The sequence below is a fragment of the Tachyglossus aculeatus genome, chromosome X1 (assembly GCF_015852505.1).
Source record: "Tachyglossus aculeatus isolate mTacAcu1 chromosome X1, mTacAcu1.pri, whole genome shotgun sequence".
In the NCBI taxonomy this organism is placed as follows: Eukaryota; Metazoa; Chordata; class Mammalia; order Monotremata; family Tachyglossidae; genus Tachyglossus; species Tachyglossus aculeatus.
Window position 1 is genome coordinate 118,229,550 of NC_052101.1, and position 25,039 is coordinate 118,254,588.

The window sequence follows — 25,039 nt, forward strand, 5'->3', positions numbered from 1 at the left end:
TACTACTAAACAATGTAGCTCTGTATTGCTTATTATCCCTTACTTGCTTCCTTTACATTGATGGTCCCTGAAACCATGACCAGAAGAATGCGTTCTCTACACTAACTAGGGTATTAATGGCGATTGAGTCCTTTCAGCAGCAGAACTATTGTGATCTGTTACTGCAGGACAAACCCTCTAAGTTCAGTGTTTCAGGATGCCCTCAAAGTATCGGTCAGGAAATTGGAGTCAGACTCATATCCTGAGAACACAGTGCAGCTGGGTGAGCCACTGCTGTCTCACCGTCTCTGAGGGGAAAGGGACTTTTAGCGTTCTCATCAGGAATAATGGTGCTGAAAATCTGAGGTATTTGTCAGAATTCCCAAAGGCATTATGGATGCTATAAAGAAAACATTCTCGACTGCGTCCACACTGCCCCTTCATCCAATTTCCGCAGCCCATCTTTTCTGTCGGTTTTTGATGGTCCAATCTACCACATTTTTTTTTAATAGTCTCTCTGACCAGTTTACCACTGAGGAAAAAAGGTACAAAGACCAGGGCCACACAAACCAAATCGAATGCTGAGTTTAGAAATTCAGTGTTTATCAGCTCCAGTGTAGGCGTGATTTAAGAGTGGAGCCTCCGGATTATGCCGCAGTCATAGAGAACCAAGCAGAAACTACTGGTTCACTTAGGTGACTTTAGTGGCCATTTTTCTCTGCCACTCTTGAGTACAGACCTGAGTTCCTCTAATATCTGAAATATCCAGGACTAAGAGACCCTAGGACACTTGGAACCCCATTTACCAAGAGATAACCAGTGTGGAGTAGAATGACACAATGGTTTCTGCTGCTGATAAGGTCTCAGAGATATCGTGTTCTCTGATGATAGACTGCACCCATTCTCACTCCCAGCCATATCGAAAGCCATGCCCCTGGACCCAGGGGGATTGGTAAAGAGAGTGTGGATGACTCAGTGTGAACCATCACCACTATTGCAAAGAAAACCCTTCAAGTCCTCTGCTGTCAGTCAGACATATCTGATATGTGAGCAATGTTCACCTCAACGGTAAGGGGCCAGAAAAGGTGAGCTCCTGCTTTTTCATGGACGAAGGTGGGAAGGGTACAAGAGATTCTCTCTCTCAAAGACACTCACTCTTGTGGATGCAGTCTCACCATTGGCAAGATCTTCATTAAACATCTCAACTAGTATAACTTTTTTATGATATTTCTTACTATGTGCCAGACACTGTACTAAGCACTGGAGTAGAGTCAAACTAATCAGATTGGACATAATCCATGTCTCTCGTGGGTATCGCAGTCTTAATCCCCTCTTTACAGATGAGGTAATTGAGGTACAAAGAAGTTAAGTGACTTCCCCAAGGTCACACAGCAGATAAGTGGTAGAGCTGGGATTAGAACCCAGGTCTTTCTGACTCCTAAACCTGTGTTCTTTCCACTGAACCATACTGCCTCCTATGGGGAGAGCAAGATACAGGCTATGAACTGGTATTCAAAATATCCCTACTACAGATTTTAGAGGCCTCATGTATTTTTAATGCAATGGCCAGGCCAGGTCTATAGGAGTACCCTTGGATAGCTGTGTTTTTCACAGACTTTTCCTCCCTTCCCTTGCTATAACTTTGTTCCCTTGTATATTCCACCCCCAACAGTTCTAAAACTAAAAAAAAAAAAAAAAACTGGGCTAGATGAAGTGCTTTAAAATCCCACAGCCACTCTGTCCAAACATTAATCTGACTTTGAACTCTGAAAAAGGTCACATTCAACACTTCCTACCCAATTTTCCTTTGTTTAGTGTTATGGAGACCCTGTTTTAGAGTTTTTCCTGTTCTGACCTGGATCCTCACAAACAATTCATTCATTCATTCATTCAATCGTATGTATTGAGCGCTTACTGTGTGGCAGAGCACTGTACTAAGTGCTTGGGAAGTACAAGTTGGCAACATATAGAGATGGTCCCTACCCAACAACGGGTTCACAGTCTAGAAGGGGGAGACAGACAACAAAACAAAATATATTAACAAAATAAAATAGAGTAGTAAATATGTACAAGTAAAATAAATAGAATAATAAATCTGTACAAACATATATATAGGTGCTGTGGTGAGGGGAAGAAGGGAGGGCGGAGGGGATGAAGAGTGGGAAGTAATAATGATGGTATTTGTTAAGCACTTACTATGTGCAAAGTACTGTTCTAAGCGCTGGAGGGATACAAAGTGATCAGGTTGTCCCACGTGGGGCTCACAATCTTAGTTCCCATTTAACAGATGAGGTAACTGAGGTCCCGAGAAGTTAAGTGACTTGCCCAAAGTCACACAGCTGACAATTGGCAGAGTCGGGATTTGAACCCATGACCTCTGACTCCAAAGCCTGTGCTCTTTCCACTGAGCCACGCTGCTTCTCAATGATGATCTATAGGGTCCTATAAGGGCCAGGGTAGAACTCTTTGTTTTGATTGACTAAAATCCAAATGAGGCTCAAAATTCTGAAGGTCCAGCATAACAGTCTGCCTACAATACCAAGCAATCACAGGCCTCAAACTTTGAGACAGCAAGAGTTTGCTTACCCAAAACTCCCAATCTTCTTTCTATGCAGAGACCAAATATAAAGTGACTCAACTTTTAAGCTGCATCCACTTTATCTTTTCAAGACTGGGCATAAATAAAGATTAGCCTTACCTGAAGGTCTTTACATTTACTAAAATGATCGATCAATCAATCAATCAGTAGTATTTACTGAGTGCTTACTGTGTGCAGAAAACTGTACTAAGCTCTTGGTAGAGTACAATACAGCAGAATTAAGCAGACATGTTCCCTGCCCATGCTGATATTACAGTCTAGAGGATATACCCATCTGTGATCTCTGACTGGAGATAGCAAACCCCAGCCTCGCTCTGGCGACCTTGGCCAAGACACTGAACCTTAGTTTCCCCACCTGTGAAATGGGGATGCCGTTTGTTCTCTACCAAGGAAAATTTTCAAGGCAAATTAAGTCACAGCTGGGAAGCTCTTTGAGTATCTTGGATGAAAAATTTGGAAATAAAAAGCAGTATGATTTATTAGGAATATTAATTGAGAAGCATCAGGAGATGAGAAGAAACACTTTTACACTTGAACATGAACGCAGCTCATCTGAGTTATTTTAACACAACTGATCAAGGACCAGTTAAGTCACACATTTTCCAGAGTCCTGAACATTCATGGAAAAGAATAAGACCAAGGTGATACTCAAGGTTTGATGACAGATGGGACAGGCGGTAGGCACAGCAGTTACTTTATCAGCAAAAACCTAGCATGATAATGAAAATTCTTTTGGGCTGTTGATCATCAGACACACTTGCAAAGTGATATAAATAGACCCTCTGTATGATACAGTTTATTTTTATGGTACAGAGAACCTGTATCACAAGATGAAATGGAATAACTCTGTGTATCTTTGTCCATTTGTTACTTTAAACTCAACTTAGAGAAAAGGGACTGGAGGGCTTGGGAGTCAGAGGTTGTGGGTTCTAGTCCCAGCTCTGCCACTTGTCAGATGTGTGACCTTGGGCAAGTCACTTGACTTCTCTGTGCCTCAGTTACCTCATCTGTAAAATGGGGATTAAGACTGTTAGCCCCACGTGGGACAACCTGATGACCTTGTATCTACCCCAGCTTTTAGAACAGTGCTTGGCACATAGTAAGCACTTAACGAATACCATTATTATTATTATTATTTATTAAAAATAAAATCACCAACATATATTTATTGAGCACCCACAGAATATTTGGTACTGTAATAGATGCTGTGAACTGTAGTGGCTACTAAAGGCTACTAAATCCAGGTAGGCTAGCTGGATTTCCATTAAATCATTGGCTCTAATCGTATTCCAGTTTTGTGAATGATAAACTCAAAAGCATCTTGGTCTAGTGGAAAGAGCGTGAGAATCAAAGGACTTTAGTTCCAATCCCAGCTCCACAAGTGGCCTGCAGTGTGACCTTGAGTAAGTCATTTAACTGCTCAAGGTCTTCATCTGAAAATAGGGATGATACCTGTCTCTCCCTGTCTCACTGGGTATTGTGAGTATAAAATGAGAAAAGTAATGTGCAAGATATTATTATTGACACAGAATTGAGATTCTTAGCAGTCTCATTAGGTTAATGTTCTTGCTCAAGTTCTTATATTACCAGTATTTTATTTTACTTTCTTCTGAAAAGTGCTGAATTACTTAGATTGTGAACTCCATGTGGGACAGGGACTCTGTCCAGCCTGATTAACATCTATCTACCCCAGGGCTTAGAATAGGGCTTGACACATAGTAAAGCGCTTAGAGAAGCAGCATGGCCTAGCAGATAGAGCACAGACCTGGGAGTCAGGAGGACCTGGGTTCTAATCCCGGCTCGGCTGCTTGTCTGCTGGGTGACCTTGGACAAGTCACTTAACTTCTCTGAGCCTCAGTTACCTCATCAGTAAAATGAGGATTAAGACTGTGAGCCCCATGTGGGACATGGACTATGTCTAACCTGTGTAGTTTATATCTACCCCAGTGCTTTGTACAATGCCCGGAACATAGTAAGTGCTTAATAAATACCATTTTATCATTATTATTACGAATAATAATATCAACTCCTGGACCAAAAGGTTCTCTCCTCTGGTAGTAGAGATAATTTGTGGGAGCTATGGGAGAATAGGCGGTGACATCTGCTTGGAGCTGCCCTGGACCAGGTCTCGCCCACCCAAGTGAAGATGATTATCTAATGAATTCCCCAAGGTTGATATCGAGTAGTCCCTAACCACCGAGACATAGGCCTGGAAGAATCTCCTGGAAGTCTTTAAATCCAGCTTCCAGATTCATATTCTGAACATTTTAATGCAGCAAGGAGAGTTCAATAGAATTAGTTGACAAGATCTCTCCCCTCAAGGAGCTAGCAGTAGAGGAAAACAGACAGTTCAACGTTTTTGTGCCATCTGAGCATTTGTGTACTCACAACCTCTTGTAGCATTTGTGTACATATTCTTACATTCATTCAATTCATTCAATCATATTTATTGAGCGCTTACTGTGTGCAGAGCACTGTACTAAGCGCTTAAGCTGTACAAATTTCCTTTTCTTTTTCTTCCTACTTGTAAATTATTTTAGTAGCTGTCTCCCCTGATAGATGCTAAGCTCCTTGAGGGCATGTCTATTAACTATTGTACTCTCCCAAGGACTTAATACAGTGCTCTGCACATAGTGCACACTCAATAATCAATTAATCAATAGTATTGAGTGCTTACTCTGTGCAGAGCACTGCATTAAGTGCTTGGGAGAGCACAAAAGAGTTAGTAAACATGATCCCAGCTCTCAAAGAGTTTACAATCTAGTCGGGGAGACAGACATTAAAATGAACTACAGGTCAGAGGAAGCAACCATCAAACAATCCTATTTATTGAACGCTTACTGTGTGTGCTTGGGAAAGTACAATATAACAGACCCGGTGGACATGTTCCCTGCCCACAAGGAGCTTACAGTCTAGAGAAGGAGACAGACATTAATATAAATAAATAAATTACTGGGGCTAAGGGAGGGATGTATTAAGGGTGCAAATCCAAGCACAAGGGTGACGCAGAAGGGAGTGGCAGAAGAAGAAATGAGGGTTTAAAAGGGGAAGGTCTCTTGGAGGAGGTGTGATTTTAATAAGGCTTTGAAGGTGGGGAGAGTGACTGTCTGTTGGATATGAAGGGGAGGGTGATCCAGGACAGAGGCAGGATGTGGGCAAGAGATGAGATAGATAAGATCGAGATACAGTGAGTAGGTTGGCATTAGAGGAGTGAAGTATGCGGGCTGGGTTGTAGTAACTTAAAGATATGTGCATAAGAAATAACTGAGAGGATTTGGTGACTGACTGAATGTAAGGAGGGGAGTCAAGGAAAATGCCATGGTTGTGGACTTGAGAGAGGTTGGAGTCTATTGACTGACTGACAATTTACAACTAGAAAGAAGAAGGAAAGGGGATAGGAAGGTGAGTGCTTAACTAATAGGGTATGTACAAAAGTGCTACAGATGGATCCACCCCTTCCTGCTCACCCAAACTGCTATCACCCTGGTACGAGCTCTGTTTGCCTCAGCTAGACTTTCGCATTTGCCTCTTTGCTGATCACTTCCCCACCCTCTCCCTGCTCCATTCCATTATAGAAGCAGTGTGGCTTAATGGAAAGAGCACGGGCTTTGGCGTCAGAGGCCATGGGTTCAAATCCCAACTCTGCCACTTGTCAGCTGGGTGACTTTGGGCAAGTCACTTAACTTCTCTGTGCCTCAGTTACCTCATCTATAAAATGGGGACTAAGACTGTGAGCCCCACGTGGGACAACCTGATTACCTTGTATCTACCCCAGCACTTAGAACAGTGCTTTGCACATAGTAAGCGCTTAACAAATACCATTATTATTATTATTATTATTATTATTATTATTATTATTATTATTCCATACTATGTGCTGCTGCACAGATCATCAATCAGTGGTATTTATTGAACAGTTACTGTGTGCAGCACACTATATTAAGCACTTGGGAAAGTACAGTACCATAGAGTTGGCAGATGTGATCCCTGCCCACAAGAAGCTTACAGGCTAGCAACTGATCATCTTCTTCAAGACCCCCATCTCTCCTCTCCTCAAAACTCGCCTCTGACTTTCTGTGTCTCATCGCATAAAACAAATCAGCTTCGACGCTCTCTGCCATCTGGACGCCCTGTACCTCTCTGCTCTCTTCACCTGTTTTTCTCCAACTTGATGTCTTCATTCCTCTCCGGCCTCTAACTCGATTCCCCTGCATCTGTCCTCTTGTTCACACTCTCCTCCTCAGTATGGAACTCTCTCCCTCCTCACAACAGACAGATCCCAGCTCTCTCCACATTCATATCCCTCTTAAAATCCCACCTCCTCCTACCAACTTTCCCCAATTAATTTCCCAGCACCCTGAGCCATATCATCCCTTCAGACAACTCGAACACTTAAGAACTGATTTATACTTTCCTCCTTATTATGGTATTTGTTAACTACTTGCTATATGCCAAGCACTGTACTAAACGCTGGGGTAGATACAAGATAATCAGGTCCCACAAAGAGCTCACAGTCTAATTAGGAAGGAGCCCTTTTCCTATCCTGCCTTGATTACTGTAACAGCCTCCTTGCTGACCTCCCTGCCTCCTGTCTCTCCCCACTCCAGTCCATACTTCACTCTGCTGTCTGGATCATCTTTTTACAAAAATGTTCAGTCCACGTTTCCCCACTCCTCAAGAACCTCCAGTGGTTGCCCATCCACCTCCGGATCAAAGAGAAACTCCTTATCTCCGGCTTTAAAGAACTCAATCACCTTGCCCTCTCCTACCTCACCTCACTACTCTTCTACTACAACACAGCCCACACACTCCTGTAATGCCAACCTACTCACTGTACCTCCATCTAGACTATCTTGCCGCCTACCCCTGCTCATGTCCAGCCTCTGGCCTGGAACATTCTCCCTCTTCGTATCCTATAGACAATTGCTCTCTCCCACCCCTAAGCCTTATCAAAGGCACATCTCCTTCAAGAGGATCTTCTCTGACTAAGCCCTCTTATCTTTTTCTTCGATTCCCTTCTGCCTCACCCTGACTTGCTCCCTTTATTCATCTCCCCTTCCAGCCCCACAGCACTTATATACAATCCGTAATTTATTTATTTATATTTATGTCTTTCTCCCCCTCTCCACTTTAAGCTCATTGTGGGTGGGAATGTGTCTGTTATATTGTACTCTCCCAAGCACTTAGTACAGCACTCTGTATACAGTAGGTGCTCAGTAAATATGATTGATTGATTGATTGACTGATCGAGAACAGATACTGAATCCCCATTTTGCAGATGAGGGAACTGAGGAAAAGAGAAATTAAAGGACTTGCATAAAACTACACAGCAGGCAAGTGGCAGAACTGGAATTAGAACCCAGGGCCTCTGAATCCCAGGCCTGTGCTCTTTCCACTTGGCCATGCTTCTTTTTTGTTATTATTGGTATTTGTTAAGCACTTACTATGTGCCAAGCAGTGTATTAAGTGTGGGGGTAGATACAAGATAATCAGGTTGGACACAGGCCATGACCCATGTGGGGCTCACCGTCTTAATCCCCATTTTACAGATGAGGTAACTGAGGCACAGAGAAGTGACTTGCCCAAGGTCACACAGCAGACAAGTGGCGGAACTGGTATTAGAACCCAGGTCCTTCTGACTCCCAGGCCCATGCTCTATCCACTAGGGCATGCTACTTACCATAGTCATACTAATGTATATATGTCTATTCAATTTATCACGACCACTCTGGTTGAAAATATTTTTTTGTCTGTCTCCCCACTTAGAGTGAACTCTAACTGAGAAGCAGGGTTGCCTAGTGGAAAGTTTTCAGGCCTGGGTGTCAGAGGACCTGGGTTCTAATACCAGCTGCTTGGCCACATGTCTGTTGTGTGACTTTCAGCAAGTCACTTCACTTCTCTGTCCCTCAGTTACCTCATCTGTAAAATGGGAATTAAGACTTTGAGCCTCATGGGGGACGTGGATTGGGTCCAATCTGATTATCTCGTATCTACCCAGTGCTTAGTTTGATGGTTGGCATACAGTAGAAGTAGTAGTAATAAATACCTTTTCTCCTGGAAACATTATGCAACCTCGACCTCACTGACACTGCCCTCTCCTGGTTCTCCTCCTGTCTCTCTGACCACTCATTCTCAATCTCTTTCACAGGCTGCTCCTCTGCCTACCACCCGCTAACTGTGGGAGTCCCTCAAGGTTCAGTTCTGGGTCCCCTTCTATTCTCCATCTACACCCACTCCCTTGGAGAACTCATTCACTCACGTGGCTTCAACTACCACCTCAATGCGAATGATTCCCAAGTCTATTCATTCATTCATTCATTCATACTTATTTATTTATTTATTTATTTATTTATTTATTTATTTATTGATCTGCATCTCCAGCCCTGATCTCTCTTCCTCTCTGCAGTCTAGCATTTCCTCCTGCCTTCAAGATATCTCTACTTGGATGTCTTCCTGTCGCCTCAACTTAACATGTCTAAAACAGAACTTCTTATCTTCCCACCCAAAACTTGTCCTCCCCTTGACTTTCCCATGATTGTAGATAGCACCACTATCCTTCCTGTCTCCCAAGTCTGTAACCTTGGCATTAATCTCGATTCATCTTTTAGACTGTGAGCCCACTGTTGGGTAGGGACTGTCTCTATATGTTGCCAACTTGTACTTCCCAAGCGCTTAGTACAGTGCTCTGCACACAGTAAGCGCTCAATAAATACGATTGATTGATTGATTCATCTCTCTCATTCAACCACATTCAATCTTGTCACTAGATCCTGTCAGTTCGACCTTCACAACATCAATAAAATCTGCTCTTTCCTCTCCATTCATTCATTCATTCATTCATTCAATCATATTTATTGAGCGCTTACTGTGTGCAAAGCACTGTACTAAGTGCTTATCTAAACTGCTACCAAGTTAATCCAATCACTTATCCTATCCCACCTTGATTACTGTACCAGCCTCCTTGCTGACCTCCCAACCTCCAGTCTCTCCCCACTCCAGTCCATACTTTGCTCCTCTAATGCTAACCTTCTCACTTTACCTCAGTGTTGTCTATCTCACAGCCAACCTCTCACCCATGCCTCTGCCTCTGGCCTGGAACGCCTTCCCTCCTCATATCTGACTGACAACTATTCTCCCCTCCTTCAAAGCACATCTCCTCCAAGAGGCCTTCCCTGACTGAGCCCTTTCCTTTTCTATAACTCCCTTCTGCGTCACCCTGACTTGATCCCTTTATTCATCTCCCCTCCCAGCCCCACAGCCCTTATGTACATATATGTAATTTATGTATTTATATAATAATAATAATGTTGGTATTTATTAAGCACTTACTATGTGCCAAGCACTGTTCTAAACGCTGGGGGGGGATACAAGTTAATCAAGGTTGTCCCACGTGGGGCTCACAGTCTTCATCCCCATTTTCCAGATGAGGGAACTGAGGCACAGAGAAGTGAAGTGACTTGCCCAAAGTCACACAGCTGACAAGTGGTGGAGCTGGGATTAGAACCCATGACATCTGACTCCCAAGCCCATGCTCTTGCCACTGAGCCACGCTGCTTCAGCATGCCACTTCAGCTGCCACTTCAGCTGTCACTGAGCCACGCTGCTTATATCAATGTCTGTCTCCCACACTAGACTGTAAACTCCTTGTGGGCAGGAATGTGTCTGTTATATTGTTATATTGTACTCTCCCAAGCACTTAGTACATTGCTCTGCACACAGTAAGCAATCAATAACTACAATTGACTGACTGACCATTTAAGAAAAGATGATTTCAGCTTTATCGTAAATCATAGAGAATATTAATCCAGCTACATGCAAAATTGATTTGGAATTTTCTCAGAAAACCATGTTCTTCACAGTATTTAATGGTGAGTTTAAGGAAATAAATTGGAGGGCAATGATTGTACTTCCCAAGCGCTTAGTACAGTGCTTTACACACAGTAAGCGCTCAATAAATACGATTGAATGAATTAATTAATTAATTAATCAAGGACGGGGAGCAGTGTGGCCTAATGGAAAGCACATGAGTTCGGGAATCAGAGGACATGGGTTCTGATTCTAGCTCTGCCACTTAATAATAATAATGATGGTATTTGCTAAGTGCTTACTATGCATCAGGCACTGTACCAAGAGCTGAGGTGGATAAAAGTGAATCGAGTCAGATACCATCCCTGACTCACGTGGGGCTCACAGTTTTAATCCCCAGTTTACAGATGAGGTAACTGAGGCACCGAGAAGTGAAGTGATTCGCCCAAGGTCACACAGCAGACTGGTGGCAGTGTCAGGGTTAGAACCCAGGTCCTCTGACTCCCAGGCCCGACCTCTATTCACTACGCGATGCTGCTGCCTGTCCCATGACCTTGGGCAAGTCACTTCACTTCTCTGTCCCCCAGTTTTCTCATGTGTAAAATGGAGATTCCATATCTGTTGTCCCTCCTACCTAGACTGAGAGCCCCATGTGGGACAGGGACTGTGTCCATCTTAATTTACTTGTATCTACTCCAGTGCTTAGAACAACGCGTGACAGTTAAGTGCTTAAGAAATATGGTGATGATGAAGCAGCGTGCCTCAGTAGAAAGAGCACAGGCTTGGGAGTCAGAGGACATGGGCTCTAGTCCCAGCTCGGCCTCTTTCTGCTCTGTGACCTTGGGCAAGTCTCTTGACTTCTCAGTGCCTCAGTTACCTCATCTGTAAAATGGGGATTAAATCCGTTAGCCCCCTGTGGGACAACCTGATTACCTTGTACTTACTCCAGCGCTTGGAACAATGCTCGGCACATAGTAAGCGCTTCACAAATACCATAATTAGGATGATGATGATGATTATCAACAAGCAAGGGGTGACTGTAGAAAAGGGGCAAATTGGATTGGTTGACCATTAAAAATGGAGCCCCGGGGGAATCGCTTTAAGTAAACACCACGACACAGCATCTGCTAATAATAACAAAGGTATCACTGAACTAACCAAAGACACTGCTTCTTGCTGACCAAAAATAATAATAATAAGGCTTAGCAAACTTTCTTTCCGTTTGAATGAACCAGGTAGAGGAGGAGCTGGTAACGCTGCAGAAGAAGCTGAAGGCGACTGAAGATGAGCTGGATAAATACTCGGAGGACCTGAAAGATGCTCAAGAGAAACTGGAAGAGACGGAGAAGAAAGCTACTGACGTACGTACAACTGCCAACTTGCCGGCTGGCCAGGGGCCTGGGACCTGGGGACGGAACCCCGTGAATATTCCACTCCAGGGACTCTCTCACGGGGAAGTAGGGGGAGCGGGTGGGAACATTTCCGTGTCCCGAGTGTGGACTTTTTCCTCCTTGGTGGGGGGAGACCGAAATCTCGTCCCCCCACCCCCACCCTGTTCACACTGGAGAGGGGCGTCAGGTTTTCTGGCGGAGGATGCGCCCGGGCCTAGGTCACCCCTCGGGGCTGTTCCTGCCTCAACCTCAATAGGCGGGCTCTGACAGTGGAAGAGGGGGTTCGGTCAGCTAGTTGTGGGCAGGGATCGTGGCTACCAACTCTGTTGGATTGCCCTGTCCGCAGTGCTTAGTCCAGTGCTCTGCACACGGTAAGTGCTCAATAACTCCCGGGAATCGATTGATTGACTCAGTCCCCCCCCCCCCCCCCGGCCCGGCCCCCCGGTATCTCCGTAAAGAGGCCCCGTACTTTCCCCCGGACCCAGGCGGCCCTGCCTCCCGCTGCCTGCGGGTGGGGCCGGCGGGGAAGGAGGAGTCCCGCTCCCGCTTTCTCCAAATAAGTCCCGAAAAGGGGCATTTTCCAGGCAGTAGTGGCCAGAGGTGCGACGTCACTGGGCTGACGCCACCGGCCTCCAGCTGCGGTGACCTAATCTCCCATTGAAAATCGCAGGCCCGCCGGCGGGGGGGGGGCGGGGGGGAGAGAAAACTGGGGGACGGGAAGGGGGGGGAAGGGGTGAAGGGGGAGGTCCGGCGGGCGGGGGGCGGGGAAGAGGCGGGAGCTCCGGGATCTGGGACCGGGGACCAGGGCGGCGGCTCCTTTCCCAGTCCAAACCGGCAGCGCCAGTCCCGCCAGGGCCAGCAATCCCCGAAGCCTCGCGCCCTGCGCCCCCAAATCCCAGTCCCCATGGCCGGGCTCAATTCCCTGGAAGCGGTGAAAAGGAAAATCCAGGCGCTGCAGCAGCAGGCGGATGAGGCGGAGGACCGAGCCCAGAGCCTGCAGCGGGAGCTGGACAGCGAGCGAGAGCAGCGGGAGAAAGTGAGATAGCACCCCCAACCCCCCCACACACACCCACCCTGCCCTCCTTTCCCCCCTCCACTGGCTTTTCTCTTTTCCCCTCTCTTCCTCTTTACCCCACTTTTGCTCTCGCTCTCCTCCCGCCTCTTCTCTTTGGCTCTCCTTTCTCTTCCTCTCTCCTCCATTCTTCCTCTGCCCCTCCTTCTCTTCCTGTCTCTACCTCTCAACTCCCTCACTTTTCCATTCTCTCCCCCCCCCACACACGCACACTACCTCTTTTTCTTCTCCTTTCCCCTCGCTTTCCTTCCTTCCTTTCTCTCTTTCTTTCTCTCTTACTTTCCTTTTCTTTCTGTTATATTGTACTCACCCAAGCGCATAGTTCAATGCTCTGCATACAGTAAGCGCTCAATAAATATTTTCTCTTTTTGTTTCCTTCTTTCCTTCCTCCTTTCTTTCTTTTTCTTTCCTCCCTCCTTTCTTTCTTTTTCTTTCCTCATCTTACTCCCTTCTCATTTTCGTGGTTTCCTCTTTCTCCCTCGTTTTCTTACCCTCCGCGCCCCCCGCCCCCCGCCCTCTTTCATTCCGTCCCTCCCCTCCCTCTCCTCGTTCCCGCTCTCTCCTCCCGCTTTCTCTCTTCCCCCGCTTTCTCTCTCCCCTGGCTTTCTCTCTCCCCTCCCGCTCCCCCCTGAAGGTCGGAGATGTTTCTGCTTGGAGCCCGCACTTGAAGACTAGGGCCATCAGCCACGCAGACCACACTGCTTCTTCGGTAGCTTTAGTTTCCCCTTTCTTGTCCCTTCTTCTGCCCGTATCCAGGATCCCTCAGCCCGGACCACTCCAGCAATTTTAACCTTAAAGCCGAGATGATTCATCCGAGTACCCCCCTCTGGGCTGGGCCCCCCCGAGAACGACTCCCCCCTCGACTGGTCTTTGCGCCTTTGAGGGGGGGGGGATTAACTGGCCGCTTCCAGAGCAAGAACCTGGGAGGGTGGTTGCCGCCTGGTCTGGAAACTGCTCGCAGTGGGTCTGACGGAGGGGCCTACCTCCAGAGGGATACCTGTCCAAAGACAGGCGGACTGGGAAATCTGGGGAATGGGCTTCTCAGCTGAGGCCTAGCAGAGTTCCAGAAAAACCTCTTGGGTTACACCCCCACATTCGACTTCCCAAATTCAGTAGTCATCTTCGAACCACATCCCAACGACGGGTATAAAACTGCTCCGGCACAAGAAAACAAGGTATCGTCTGATGCCCCCACCCCACACCCTTACCCCTCCCCTCCCCTCGACCACTTGGGTGAAACTCCCGTCCTACATAAAGGAAAGGGGATGGAGCAGCTGGGAAATGCCACCCCCACTTCCCCCCTCCTTTCCTTTACCACCCATTGGTACAGGAAATCCTCCAGGATTTGTCAGGCAGCACAGGAAGTGGGGCAAATGACTCAGAGGGAATGGCCCGCTTCCCATCGAGTCAGGCCTGAGCTGATCTAGAACTCAGGCCTGAGTTGCAGGGTGGGTTTTTTCATCTTGGTTTTTTTTCATGTCTGATTCTGCCCCAACTTCATCAGAATGATGGAAAAATCCCAAACTCTCTTTGTTGCCCATGATCCTGGGGGTTAGAAATAATTGATTTATTTTGAAAGTCTTTGAAAAATCCAATCACTCCCGAAGGAATTCACACAAGTTCAGTTACTTTGATCACATGTAGAGTTTTCATCGACCTATTTATTTGTTTATCTGTTTGTTTGTTTAGCTCAGACCCTTTTTCCTACCACTCCCCTTAAGAGCATCACTTATTGCTTTGGGCTGCTTTCTTTTTGGCCTCTTTAGCCATCTGTTACGACTTGTGTGAATTTTCACAGCTTCCTGTTGGTTTGCAGCATCTGCAGCCTCCTGAGCTAATTCAGAAATTCCTCTGACTCTAGGAATTGTTGCAACTGTCCAGGACCCAAAATTTAAATTGGCTGATGTTTCCGAACTGCCTGCAATGCTACTGGTCATCATTTTCCCATTTTAGTCCATGTCAAAATGCCCATTTCATGTATTTCTGTCCATTTCCTCAAGAAAATGTGGGAACCCAAAGACTAATATATGACTTGAAATAAAAGTTCATATCAAAGGAAATACTTTGAGGTCTGAAAAACACTTGTGGTAGGGGTCTTTTCTGCCCTTGTTTTCATATAGCTGAAAGCTGTGAATGAGGGATGCTATTTGGATTGGTACATAGGCAATGTGCAATTACATTGTTCCTTTACAGTTCATTCAATCATATTGAGCGCTCATTGTGTGCAGAGCACCATACTAATCGCTTTTCTAATCAGTGGTATTTTTTGAGGGCTTACTGTGTGCAGAGCACTGTACTAAGCACATAATAATGAGGAAGGGAAAAAGAAATGAATTTCTGGACTTTGTTAAAGAGTTTGAATTTGGGCCCAATCTGGCAAAAGCCTTCAGTAATGCTGAGGCTATACTATTTCCACTCTTTTAAGAACACTAGACACTTGGAAACATTCTTTATTACTGAACCAGTAGGTGCCTTGGACTCTTACACAGACAATGTTCCTAAATTTCCAGAATCCTGTTTTCCTTGTCATAGCATGGTCATGATCTCACAGCAAGCCCTCTTTCTAAAGAATTACTTACTTTTGCTTAAAATGTACCTAACTGAAAGCCAACATACAGGAATTTGAAGTTCCAATTAAAAGGAAATAAATTTGTAGGCAGTTTGCTAATATTTTAAAAATTCATTTAAAACTTTAGCCTGACCGAGGCTGATTTTTTGTGACAAATAGCAGTAAAAAACTACTGGTGTTTGCAGAGAAAGCTATTTGATCGAAGCATTTTATAGACTGCTGACTCCAGGCTCTGGATTCAAACAGCTGGTTTCACTTAGATTTTTGTGTGATTAGCCAGCATCTTCTGTGACTCTACCACATGTATCTAGTGAGTCTGTTTTACCTTATAAGGAAAATCCTTTGTAGAATGTGGAAAGCTTTGATTGCAGGAAGAGGTGGAGCCAAAAAAAAAAATGACTAGCCCTTAACTAGCAGTTTTTCAGCAGCCCTCTTTAGCTATCTTTAGGCAGTTTCTAAAATGCTGTTTATTGGAAAATATTTAAAATGCATAGGTTGGCTTGCCTTCTAGTACGTGCTCAATAAATATGATTGAATGAATAAATCTTCTTTTCTTAGGGATTTCTGTCCTTTATTCAGCTAGTGAGTTAAGCACACAACATACTGACCGATTTTTTTTTTTTGGCCAAGAAACTGCTTCAGTTGCTTTGGAATGATGGAAGGAGTTCTAGTTTTTGTAGACTAAAAAAATTCATCTCCCAATTCCCACAGTTGACATTTCCAAAAGTAGCTGATCATCTGTTTCAATGAAACAGCACCACTAGTCATAGATTTGTAGAAAATTGGGATCCCAAAGAGCTATTTGATGACTTTGTTTATATCTCTGTCAGTTCAGGGTATTTCTTGGCTAAGTAACCACCGACTGACTTGACAGGTTTGAAATTATTAGAGGTTTCACTGCTTACTTTGAGAGGTCACTCTATAGTCAATCGATGGTATTTATTGAGCGCTTACTATGTGCAGAGCACTGTACTTAGCGCTTGGGAGAGTCCAAGACAACAGTTAGGAGACACATTCCCTGCCTATAATGAGTTTACAGCCAAGGGGGCTTAGGAAAGGTATCCTGATAGGCAGTATTTTTCATTAACAGACTCATCCTGTTCTCATTAACAGAGAAGCAGCGTGGCTCAATGCAAAGAGCATGGGCTTTGGAGTCAGAGGTCATGGGTTTAAATCCGACTCTGCCACTTGTCAGCTGTGTGACTTTGGGCAAGTCACTTCACTTCTGGGCCTCAGTTACCTCATCTGTAAAATGAGGATTAAGACTGTGAGCCCCCCATGGGACAACCTGATCACCTTGTAACCTCCCCAGTGCTTTGCACATAATAAGTGCTTAATAAATGCCATTATTATTATTATTATTATCCTGCTACACCAAACTGTATTGCCTGAATGGTCCTCTTCCCTTTGACTTTTACACCATCCCAAAAGACTTGTCCTGAAGTTTCTAATATCTTACATGACTTTACTGAATCTCAAATAAAATTATTCACATGCCATCTTTCTGTTTTAGCCACATGGTTCAGTCCTCTTTCCCCTTTAGTAACATCTGTTGGTCTTCCCTAAATTGCTGTAAGTTTTTGATTACTAAGGTGACCAAAACCATATGCTTAAAATACTGCAGACTCAGTAGTGTCAAACAGAGGAACTGTAATTCTGGACCCAAAAGAACTGAGCCCTATGTGGGACAGGGACTATGGTGACAAAATAATAATAGTAATAAAAATAATAATAATAATATGTGATAAGCACTTACTAAATACCAAACACTGTGCTAAGTCCTGGGGTAGATACAGGATAATCAGATCAGACACAAGTCCCTGGCCCACATGGATTTGAGTCTCAGCTCTGCCACTTGTCTGCTATGTGACCTTGGGCAAGTCACTTAACTTCTCTGTGCCTCAGTTCCCTCATCTGTAAAGTGGGGATTCAATACCTGTTTAACCTCCCATTTAGATTGTGAGTCCCATGGGGGACAGGGACTGTGTCTAACCTGATTATCTTGTACCTATGCCAGCGATTAATATAGCACTTAAGAAATTCCATATCATTATTAATTAGACTGTCAGCCCATGTAGGACAGGGAGTGTATCTTATTTTATCTTATATCTACCCTAGTGCTTAGCAGTGTTTGGCACCTAGCCAGCACTTAATACTATTATTATTACTATTATTATCAGTAGCTGTCACATTTATCCTTTTTAAAAATTGTTACCTTTTGCATTGCCAGCTCACAGGCAAATCAGGGGATATTTTAAAAACCTCAAACATAAAATTACACTGTTACATTCTGAAGAGGAAGTTGCACTGGAGAAAATGGAATGTATGAGCCTTGCAGTAAGATACTTTCCAGTCAGCAAAAGCAATGAGCAATCTTCCATATAACCCAATTAGGTCAAAAGGATTTTTCCTTTGTAGCAGAAAGCTGAATTATGTAGGAACCCCACAATATGACCTGTAATGATTATTAATTGCAGTGTTTCATTTTTGTAGAAAAAAGTTGTGGAAAACCTTATCTTAGGCATTTGGATGCATAAAGCTTAGGAAATGGGCAACAAATGAGAACTGGAAAAGTTCTAGTGCTAGATAAGTATAAAAACCATTATCGTTCAACCGTCTTTCTTCAGAACCTACTACCTGCCAACTCAATAGTTCATTCTCCCTTCTCTAACCATAATTCGAGGGTAATTTTTTTCTTTCTTGAAGATTACATGTTCTGATGGTAAAGAGTGCATACACAGGTGGTTAAAATGTTCTCTCCAGAGTATATCTCTGTTCTGGTGGAAACACAATTCCTACCAACAGAACATTCTGTTCACATGTCTCCAGAGCTCCTGGGCTGGATTGCAGTAGTGCAAACTTAACTTGTTGAAAAGAGTTACTTAGATGAGATCGTTTTAATTGGATCCTAGCCCATTAATTTAACCGGAATGTATGTGTAAACTTTGCTTAGGCCGAGGGCGATGTGGCAGCTCTGAATCGCCGTATCCAGTTAGTTGAAGAGGAGTTGGATCGTGCTCAAGAACGGCTGGCCACAGCCCTGCAGAAGCTGGAGGAGGCAGAGAAGGCGGCAGATGAAAGCGAGAGGTAGGTTCAGTTCATGAAGAAAATATTTCAGGAGACTTGTAACAAGTGGGGGGTGTACTGGAGCTTCTCCCCGCCCTGGCCTGGGTGGGACATGGGTTGCCGGGGTAGGCCCCCACTTTGGACCCTTTTGGTCTCGCGGGTCCAGGGCACAGTATTTCTGTGGCCCCATCCCCCCCGCTGTACCTCCTTCCCCTCCCCACAGCACCTGTATATATGTATATATGTTTGTACAGATTTATTACTCTATTTATTTATTTTATTTGTACATATTTATTCTATTTATTTTATTTTGTTTATATGTTTTGTTTTGTTGTCTGTCTCCCCCTTCTAGACTGTGAGCCCACTGTTGGGTAGGGACAGTCTCTATATGTTGCCAACTTGTACTTCCCAAGCGCTTAGTACAGTGCTCTGCACACAGTAAGCACTCAATAAATACGATTGAATGAATGAATGTATGTAAAAATGACTAAATAACAATAAATAAATGACTAGGGAAGTAGCATGGTTTAGTGGATGAAGCACGGGCCTGGGAGCCAGAGGACCTGGGTTCTAATCCCAGCTCCGCCACTTGCCTGCTGTGTGACCTTGGGCAAGTCACTTCACTTCTTTGCACCTCAGTTGCCAATGGGGATTCAATACCTGTTTGCCCTCCTACTTAGTCCATGTGGAGGCAGGGACCGTCTCCAATCCGATTAACTTGAATCTACCTCAGCGCTTAGACCCGTGCTTGACATATAGAGCTTAACAGATACCATAAAAAATGTATTTTTGCTGTATCGGTAGTAGTGGACGTCGTCTCCAAATTTTAGTTTAAAAGTTCTAGCTTTTCCTTTCATTTCCCTCTCCAAGTATCTTTTGATTGTCTTTGTTAAAACTTCTCTTTGCCTGAGTTACTTTATCTGTAAAATGGGGATTAAAACTGTGAGCCTCACGTGGGACAACCTGATTACCTTGTATCTACCCCAGTGCTTAGAACAGTGTTTGGCACATAGTAAGTGCTTAACAAATACCATAAAAAAAAAATTTTTTAAGCCCAAAACTGTCAACCATCACTGTGAGTTGAGAAAGCAAGTACAATTTTTAAAAGGTTTTGAGTAAATTATTATGTTGATACTCTTCTTTGTCTTTTCTGTGGGAACTGATGCCAAGATATTCAGAGAAGTATTCGCCATTCAAATATACAACTATTTCATGTAATAAAGTGCCCTGCTTAGTGTAACTATTGTTTGGTTCAAACTGTGTGAAGTAATTACCATTTCTTTGTGTTGAATACTTCTCTTGCCCAGCTTGGCTCTAAGTAACTGAGACTGAATTATGTGACTCACAGAAGGAAAAAGTCTTTTTAGTGTTAATTGAATTCCTTTTGTGATAACAATGTCGGATGTACTGCATTAGCCAATCTGCCCTGCTTATCTGTCATATGATTGCGTTGAGTTAGAAATTCACTGATAGAAACCATAGCTAAAGTCTTCACATTTATATGCTTACAAAACCAGTAGTTTCAGATAAAGAATTGGGTTGTATCAGGGCTGACTGTCTTGAGAAACACCCAACATAAAGTTTCTCCTTTACCAACTAAAGCATACCATACAGGAGTAAAGTTTTACTTATAGCACCTCCCCAAAGGAAAACAAAGACCATGTTGGAAATCAATTTATTTGTGTATTTACTCGTTACTCATTGATCCAGCTGTGTCTCTTTAGAGCACCTGGTACAGTCCTGAAGGCAAAAAGTGCAGGTAATTAATGAGCAAGAGGAAGCTGAGAATCCTGATCCTTTCCTGAGTAACTTGATTTGGGAAGAAAATGGGAAGGAATCTGCAGTTTGCATTGTTCCTAGCTGGGTTTAGTTTGGCACCCCACTGGAAATCCAACATCTCAGAACCTATATCAAAGCAGTGTGGCTCAGTGGAAAGAGCACGGGCTTTGGAGTCAGAGGTCATGGGTTCAATTCCCAGCTCCGCCCATTGTCTGTTGTGTGACTTTGGGCAAGTCACTTAACTTCTCTGGGCCCCAGTTCCCTCATCTGTAAAATGGGGATTAAGACTGTGAGCCCCCCGTGGGACAACCTGATCACCTTGTAACCTCCCCAGCGCTTAGAACAGTGCTTTGCACATAGTAAGCGCTTAATAAATGCCATCATCATTATTATTATTATTATGTACTAATCTCTAAACTGGAGGCTGCTTATTTCAAAGTGGGAGAGTTGCGAGGCTTAGTGAAAAGAGCGTGGGCTAGGGAGTCAGAGGACATGGGTTCTAATCCCAGCTCTACCACTTGTCTGCTGTGTGATGTTGGGCAAGCCACTTAACTTCTCTGCACCTGTTACCTCATCTATAAAATGGGGACAACCCAATTACCTTGTATCTACTCCTGTGCTTAGAACAGTGCTTGGCACATAGAAAGTGCTTACCAAATACCATTATTGTTATCATTATTATTTAACTGCCTTTGGTAATGAGGTATTGTCCTTTTGGAATCGACTCCACTCTGAAAAAGAAGTCAGTAGTAACCATTGCTCTCCATTCCATTGCTCTCTGCAGAGGAATGAAAGTGATTGAAAACCGGGCGATGAAGGATGAAGAGAAAATGGAAATTCAGGAGATGCAGCTGAAAGAAGCTAAGCACATTGCTGAGGAGGCCGACCGCAAATATGAGGAGGTGAGGTCTGGGAAGCGTGAGGAGGGCAGGAGTGGTGGAAAATCAAGATTCTGATTGAGAACCCTTGGGCTCACAGTCTTCCACTTCAAGTGTGAACCCCAGGTGGGATAGGGACGGTGTCCAACCTGATTAACTCGTATCTACCACAGTGCTCAGAACGGTGTTTGGCACATAGTAAGTGCTTAACAAGTACCATTAGTAATATTAAGAGAAGCGGTGTGGCCTAGTGGAAGGAGCACGGGCTCAGCAGTCAGGACTTGGGTTCTAACTCTGGCTCTGCCGAAAGCTTTCTGTGTGACCTTGGGAAAGTCACTTAACTTCTCTGGGCCTCAGCTTCCCCAGCAGTAAAGTGGGGATTAAATTGTACTCCCTCTTAGGCTGTGAAGCCTCATGTCATTCAGGAACTGTGTCCAACCTGATTAACTTGTATCTACCCTAGCGCTTAGACCAGTGCTTCGCACATAGTAAGCACTTAACAAAGGTAACAATAATAATCATGATCATCATCTTTTAAAGCAAGTTCTTGTTTAGTATTTTGTTCATTCCTGCTTTCGGATTCACTTCTTCAGGGAGCCAGCTGTTCAATTCTAAGGCATATCTAAGTCAAAGGCCTAAAGTTATCAAAGTTTGGTGCTCCAATTTATGAGTCAGCATGGAGCATGGGGAATTTCAAATTCAGGGAGGAGAAGGCCCTATATCAGGATCTTCCCTACAGATAGCTAGAACAGTGCTTTGCACATAGTAAGCGCTTAACAAACACCATTATTATTATTATCATTATTATTATAGCTACTGCGTAGCACTTTAGCCTTTGATGCCTCAGCAGGGATTATGGGATGGGAACTTTTGGAAGGGAGGAAATACTCATATAAAGAGGACTTGTATGTGTGTGTGTGGTGTGGTGTGTGTGAACTCAACTGTTATTTCCTGTCTCTGCAGGTGGCTCGTAAATTGGTCATCCTGGAGGGTGAGCTAGAGCGTGCAGAAGAGCGGGCTGAGGTGTCAGAACTGTGAGTGATGGTTTCCAGTGAGTTGTTATAGCTGGGGAGAGGTGAAAGGGGAATGCAGTGTGGGGAAGAAGAGATCATTTAATAGCCAAAGAACCCATTCCTTCAGGGTGGTCTCAATACTGTTTTTCCTTTAGCAGAACACCAACTACACTAGCAATTTCAAGGAATGTAGAAAAGATGTGGGTCTTGCTTAACGTTCAGTAGGCGCCGACTAAATACCACTGATTTGATTGATAGGCCGTCTTCTACTAAATCTAACTTTCACTGAGCCTAGAGGTCATCAGGGTCACAAAAAGTGGTGGTCTCATCTTAGTCTCTGCGTTACCAAATACTGCACTGTGGGTGAATGGTGCAATACCACCTACTTAGTGAGATTAGAATCCAGGCAGTGCAATATTTTAGCAAATTCAACTGTTTGTTGTTCTTTCCCTGGGTGGCCCAGCCCACATATTGACTCTGCTCTTACTTAGGTTGGGAAATAGGGAATAAAGAGTTAGGAAATGGAAGCCAGGTTCATCCAAGAAATCTCGGCAACTCTAAGAGAAAAAGACCCATTGGATGACTCCATTTTGCCCATATACATTGTCTGTTGAGGGCATGATCAGTTGACTGAGTCAGTGGGATTAAAAGCAGCTCCTTGCTCTTTTGTTGGCCCTGTCTACTTAATCAATCAATGGTATTTATTGAGTGCTTACTGTGTGCAGAGCACTGTGTTGAGCACCTGGGGGAGTACAATATAACAGAGTTGATAGACACGTTCCTTGCCCACCACGAGCTTACCATCTAGAGGGGAAGGAAGACATTAATATAAATTATGGCTCTGTACATAAGGGCTGTGGGGCTAAGGGAGAGGTGAATAAAGGGTACAAATCCAAGTGCAAACTTTGACGTATCCCTGAAAGAGCGGGAGGCAGTATCAGAAGGGGGCTACATCAAAAAAGGAGCACTCCGATCAGAATGCCTAACCTGCAAAAAGTTCTCAAATGGGTTGAAGAGATTTTATTTTGTGAATTCATTCTGAGTTGGTCCTCCCACCCATCTAGTATAACTCTCGTTGGAGTTCTCTTGCGAAAGGTCTGGTCATTACCTTCTAGATTCAGACTGTACTCAAATGCTTACACCTTTTGGGAAAAAAAATACACACTCTCCACCTCCGTGTCCCAGAGTTAGAATTTATCAATCACAGATTTCTGCTTTCCTAGCTCACCTTGGCAGAGGCCTAAGAGCACTGGGTACAACCCTCATAATACCTATCTGCTTGCCACTGCTTAATCATTCAGTCAACCATACAGTGCTCTGCACGCAGTAAGCACTCAATAGATACGAGTGAATTGAATGGATGAATGAATGAATTGTATATATTGAGCGCTTACTGTGTGCAGGGCACTGTACTAAGAGCTTGGGAGAGTACAATACAACAATCATTCATTCATTCCATCGTATTTATTGAGCACTTACTGTGTGCAGAGCACTGTACTAAGCGCTTGGGAAGTACAAATCTGCAATATATAGAGATGGTTCCTACCCAACAACGGGCTCACAGTCTAGAAGGGGAAGACAGACAACAAAACAAAACAGACTCATTCCCTGCCCAAATTGAGTTTACAGTCTAGAGGGTGGTGTGCCAATTTTGATCAAATTTGTGGCAACCCAGCTGAGGAAATCCATTAAAAACAGCGTAATTGTTCACTAATGAATATGCAGAGCTCTGGATCAAGAAAATAGTTTGGCAAGTTATGTATTTTAAGATGTTGAAAAAAAACCCACCTCCCCGCTCGATATAGATCCAGCAACAGCTAATTTGCCCTTATCTTCATGCAGAAAATGTGGTGACCTGGAAGAGGAACTTAAAAATGTAACTAACAATCTGAAATCCCTTGAGGCTGCGTCTGAAAAGGTTGGTGATTAGCTCGGTTTTGCTGGTAGTTGATTTGGATTTAGTTCATAAAGGAATATTATTGTATAGGTTAAGGATCGAAAATGCATCGGAGCATCAACAGTTATATTCAGGTGAAGTGTCAAATTGTTAATCGTAGGGATTCCAACGTATCCTTAGGGACAAAGGTGTCTATGAGCCTAGAAAATGTGGACAAGATTCCATTAGCCTCCTTCTTCCAGAAAACAAAACATAGAAACAATACTAATTTGTGAAACTTGTACTGGTAGCCCTCTGTCATTTGAGAATAAATCAGTAGAAAAGGGGGAAATATCAGGGTCGGTTGTCCTTGGTTTGATTCTGTCACTTCCAATTACGATTTGAACCCCACGATGTGCCCTTAAAATAACACTAAAATTTGAAACTGCCTTTGTTGCTTCCTCTTGGTCCATCTCTTGCATATCAGTGTGCAACTCCATCTGTTATCACACCATTCTCCTAACCAGAAAAGATAAAAAGAGAATCAAAATGGGTCTTTCACATGATAGTACAAAGCAGAATCATAGAGCCCCATTCTCCACATCCCTCGGGGGAAGGACAGTGGGTTTCCACAGACATATATCATTTATGTGGAATTGGACAGAATTACTCAAATGCTCAGCCTCAAGGGAGGGAAGGGGACTAGAGATCATACTAGTGCCAAAATCTCTTAGGAACCCTTTTAGTTCCCTTTTGCCCTTAGATAGGTTTTCTCTCCATACACAAAATATGTATGCAAGCAGCTTGCATGGCATAATGGAAAGAGCATGAACCTAGGAGTCAGGAGATCTGGGTTCTAACCCTGGCTGTGCCACTGGTTAGCTCTGTGACCTTGGGCAAGTCATTTAACAAATGTTAAGGGCTTAACAAATACTACTCCTGTAGTAATAAGAAGAAGAAGGAAAAGGAGAAGAATATCCTTCTCATTATTACTATTATTATTATTCAAGG

At 44.0% G+C, this 25,039-nt stretch overlaps 1 protein-coding gene across 5 annotated transcripts in view; it reads left to right on the forward strand.

Moving 5' to 3' along the window:
• TPM4 (tropomyosin 4) overlaps window positions 1-25,039 on the forward strand; it is a 33,996-nt gene that overhangs the window by 3,328 nt on the left and 5,629 nt on the right. For 2 of the 5 annotated variants that reach the window (XM_038771927.1, XM_038771926.1), the window contains exons 2-6: window positions 11,620-11,745; window positions 18,370-18,503; window positions 21,046-21,163; window positions 22,103-22,173; window positions 23,995-24,070. In XM_038771927.1, the coding sequence (XP_038627855.1) occupies window positions 11,620-11,745; window positions 18,370-18,503; window positions 21,046-21,163; window positions 22,103-22,173; window positions 23,995-24,070 (525 nt within the window). Of the gene's footprint in view, window positions 1-11,619; window positions 11,746-12,587; window positions 12,812-13,920; window positions 14,023-18,369; window positions 18,504-21,045; window positions 21,164-22,102; window positions 22,174-23,994; window positions 24,071-25,039 lie in introns of those variants that run through there. The other 3 variants (XM_038771929.1, XM_038771928.1, XM_038771930.1) reach the window with 3 other exon arrangements.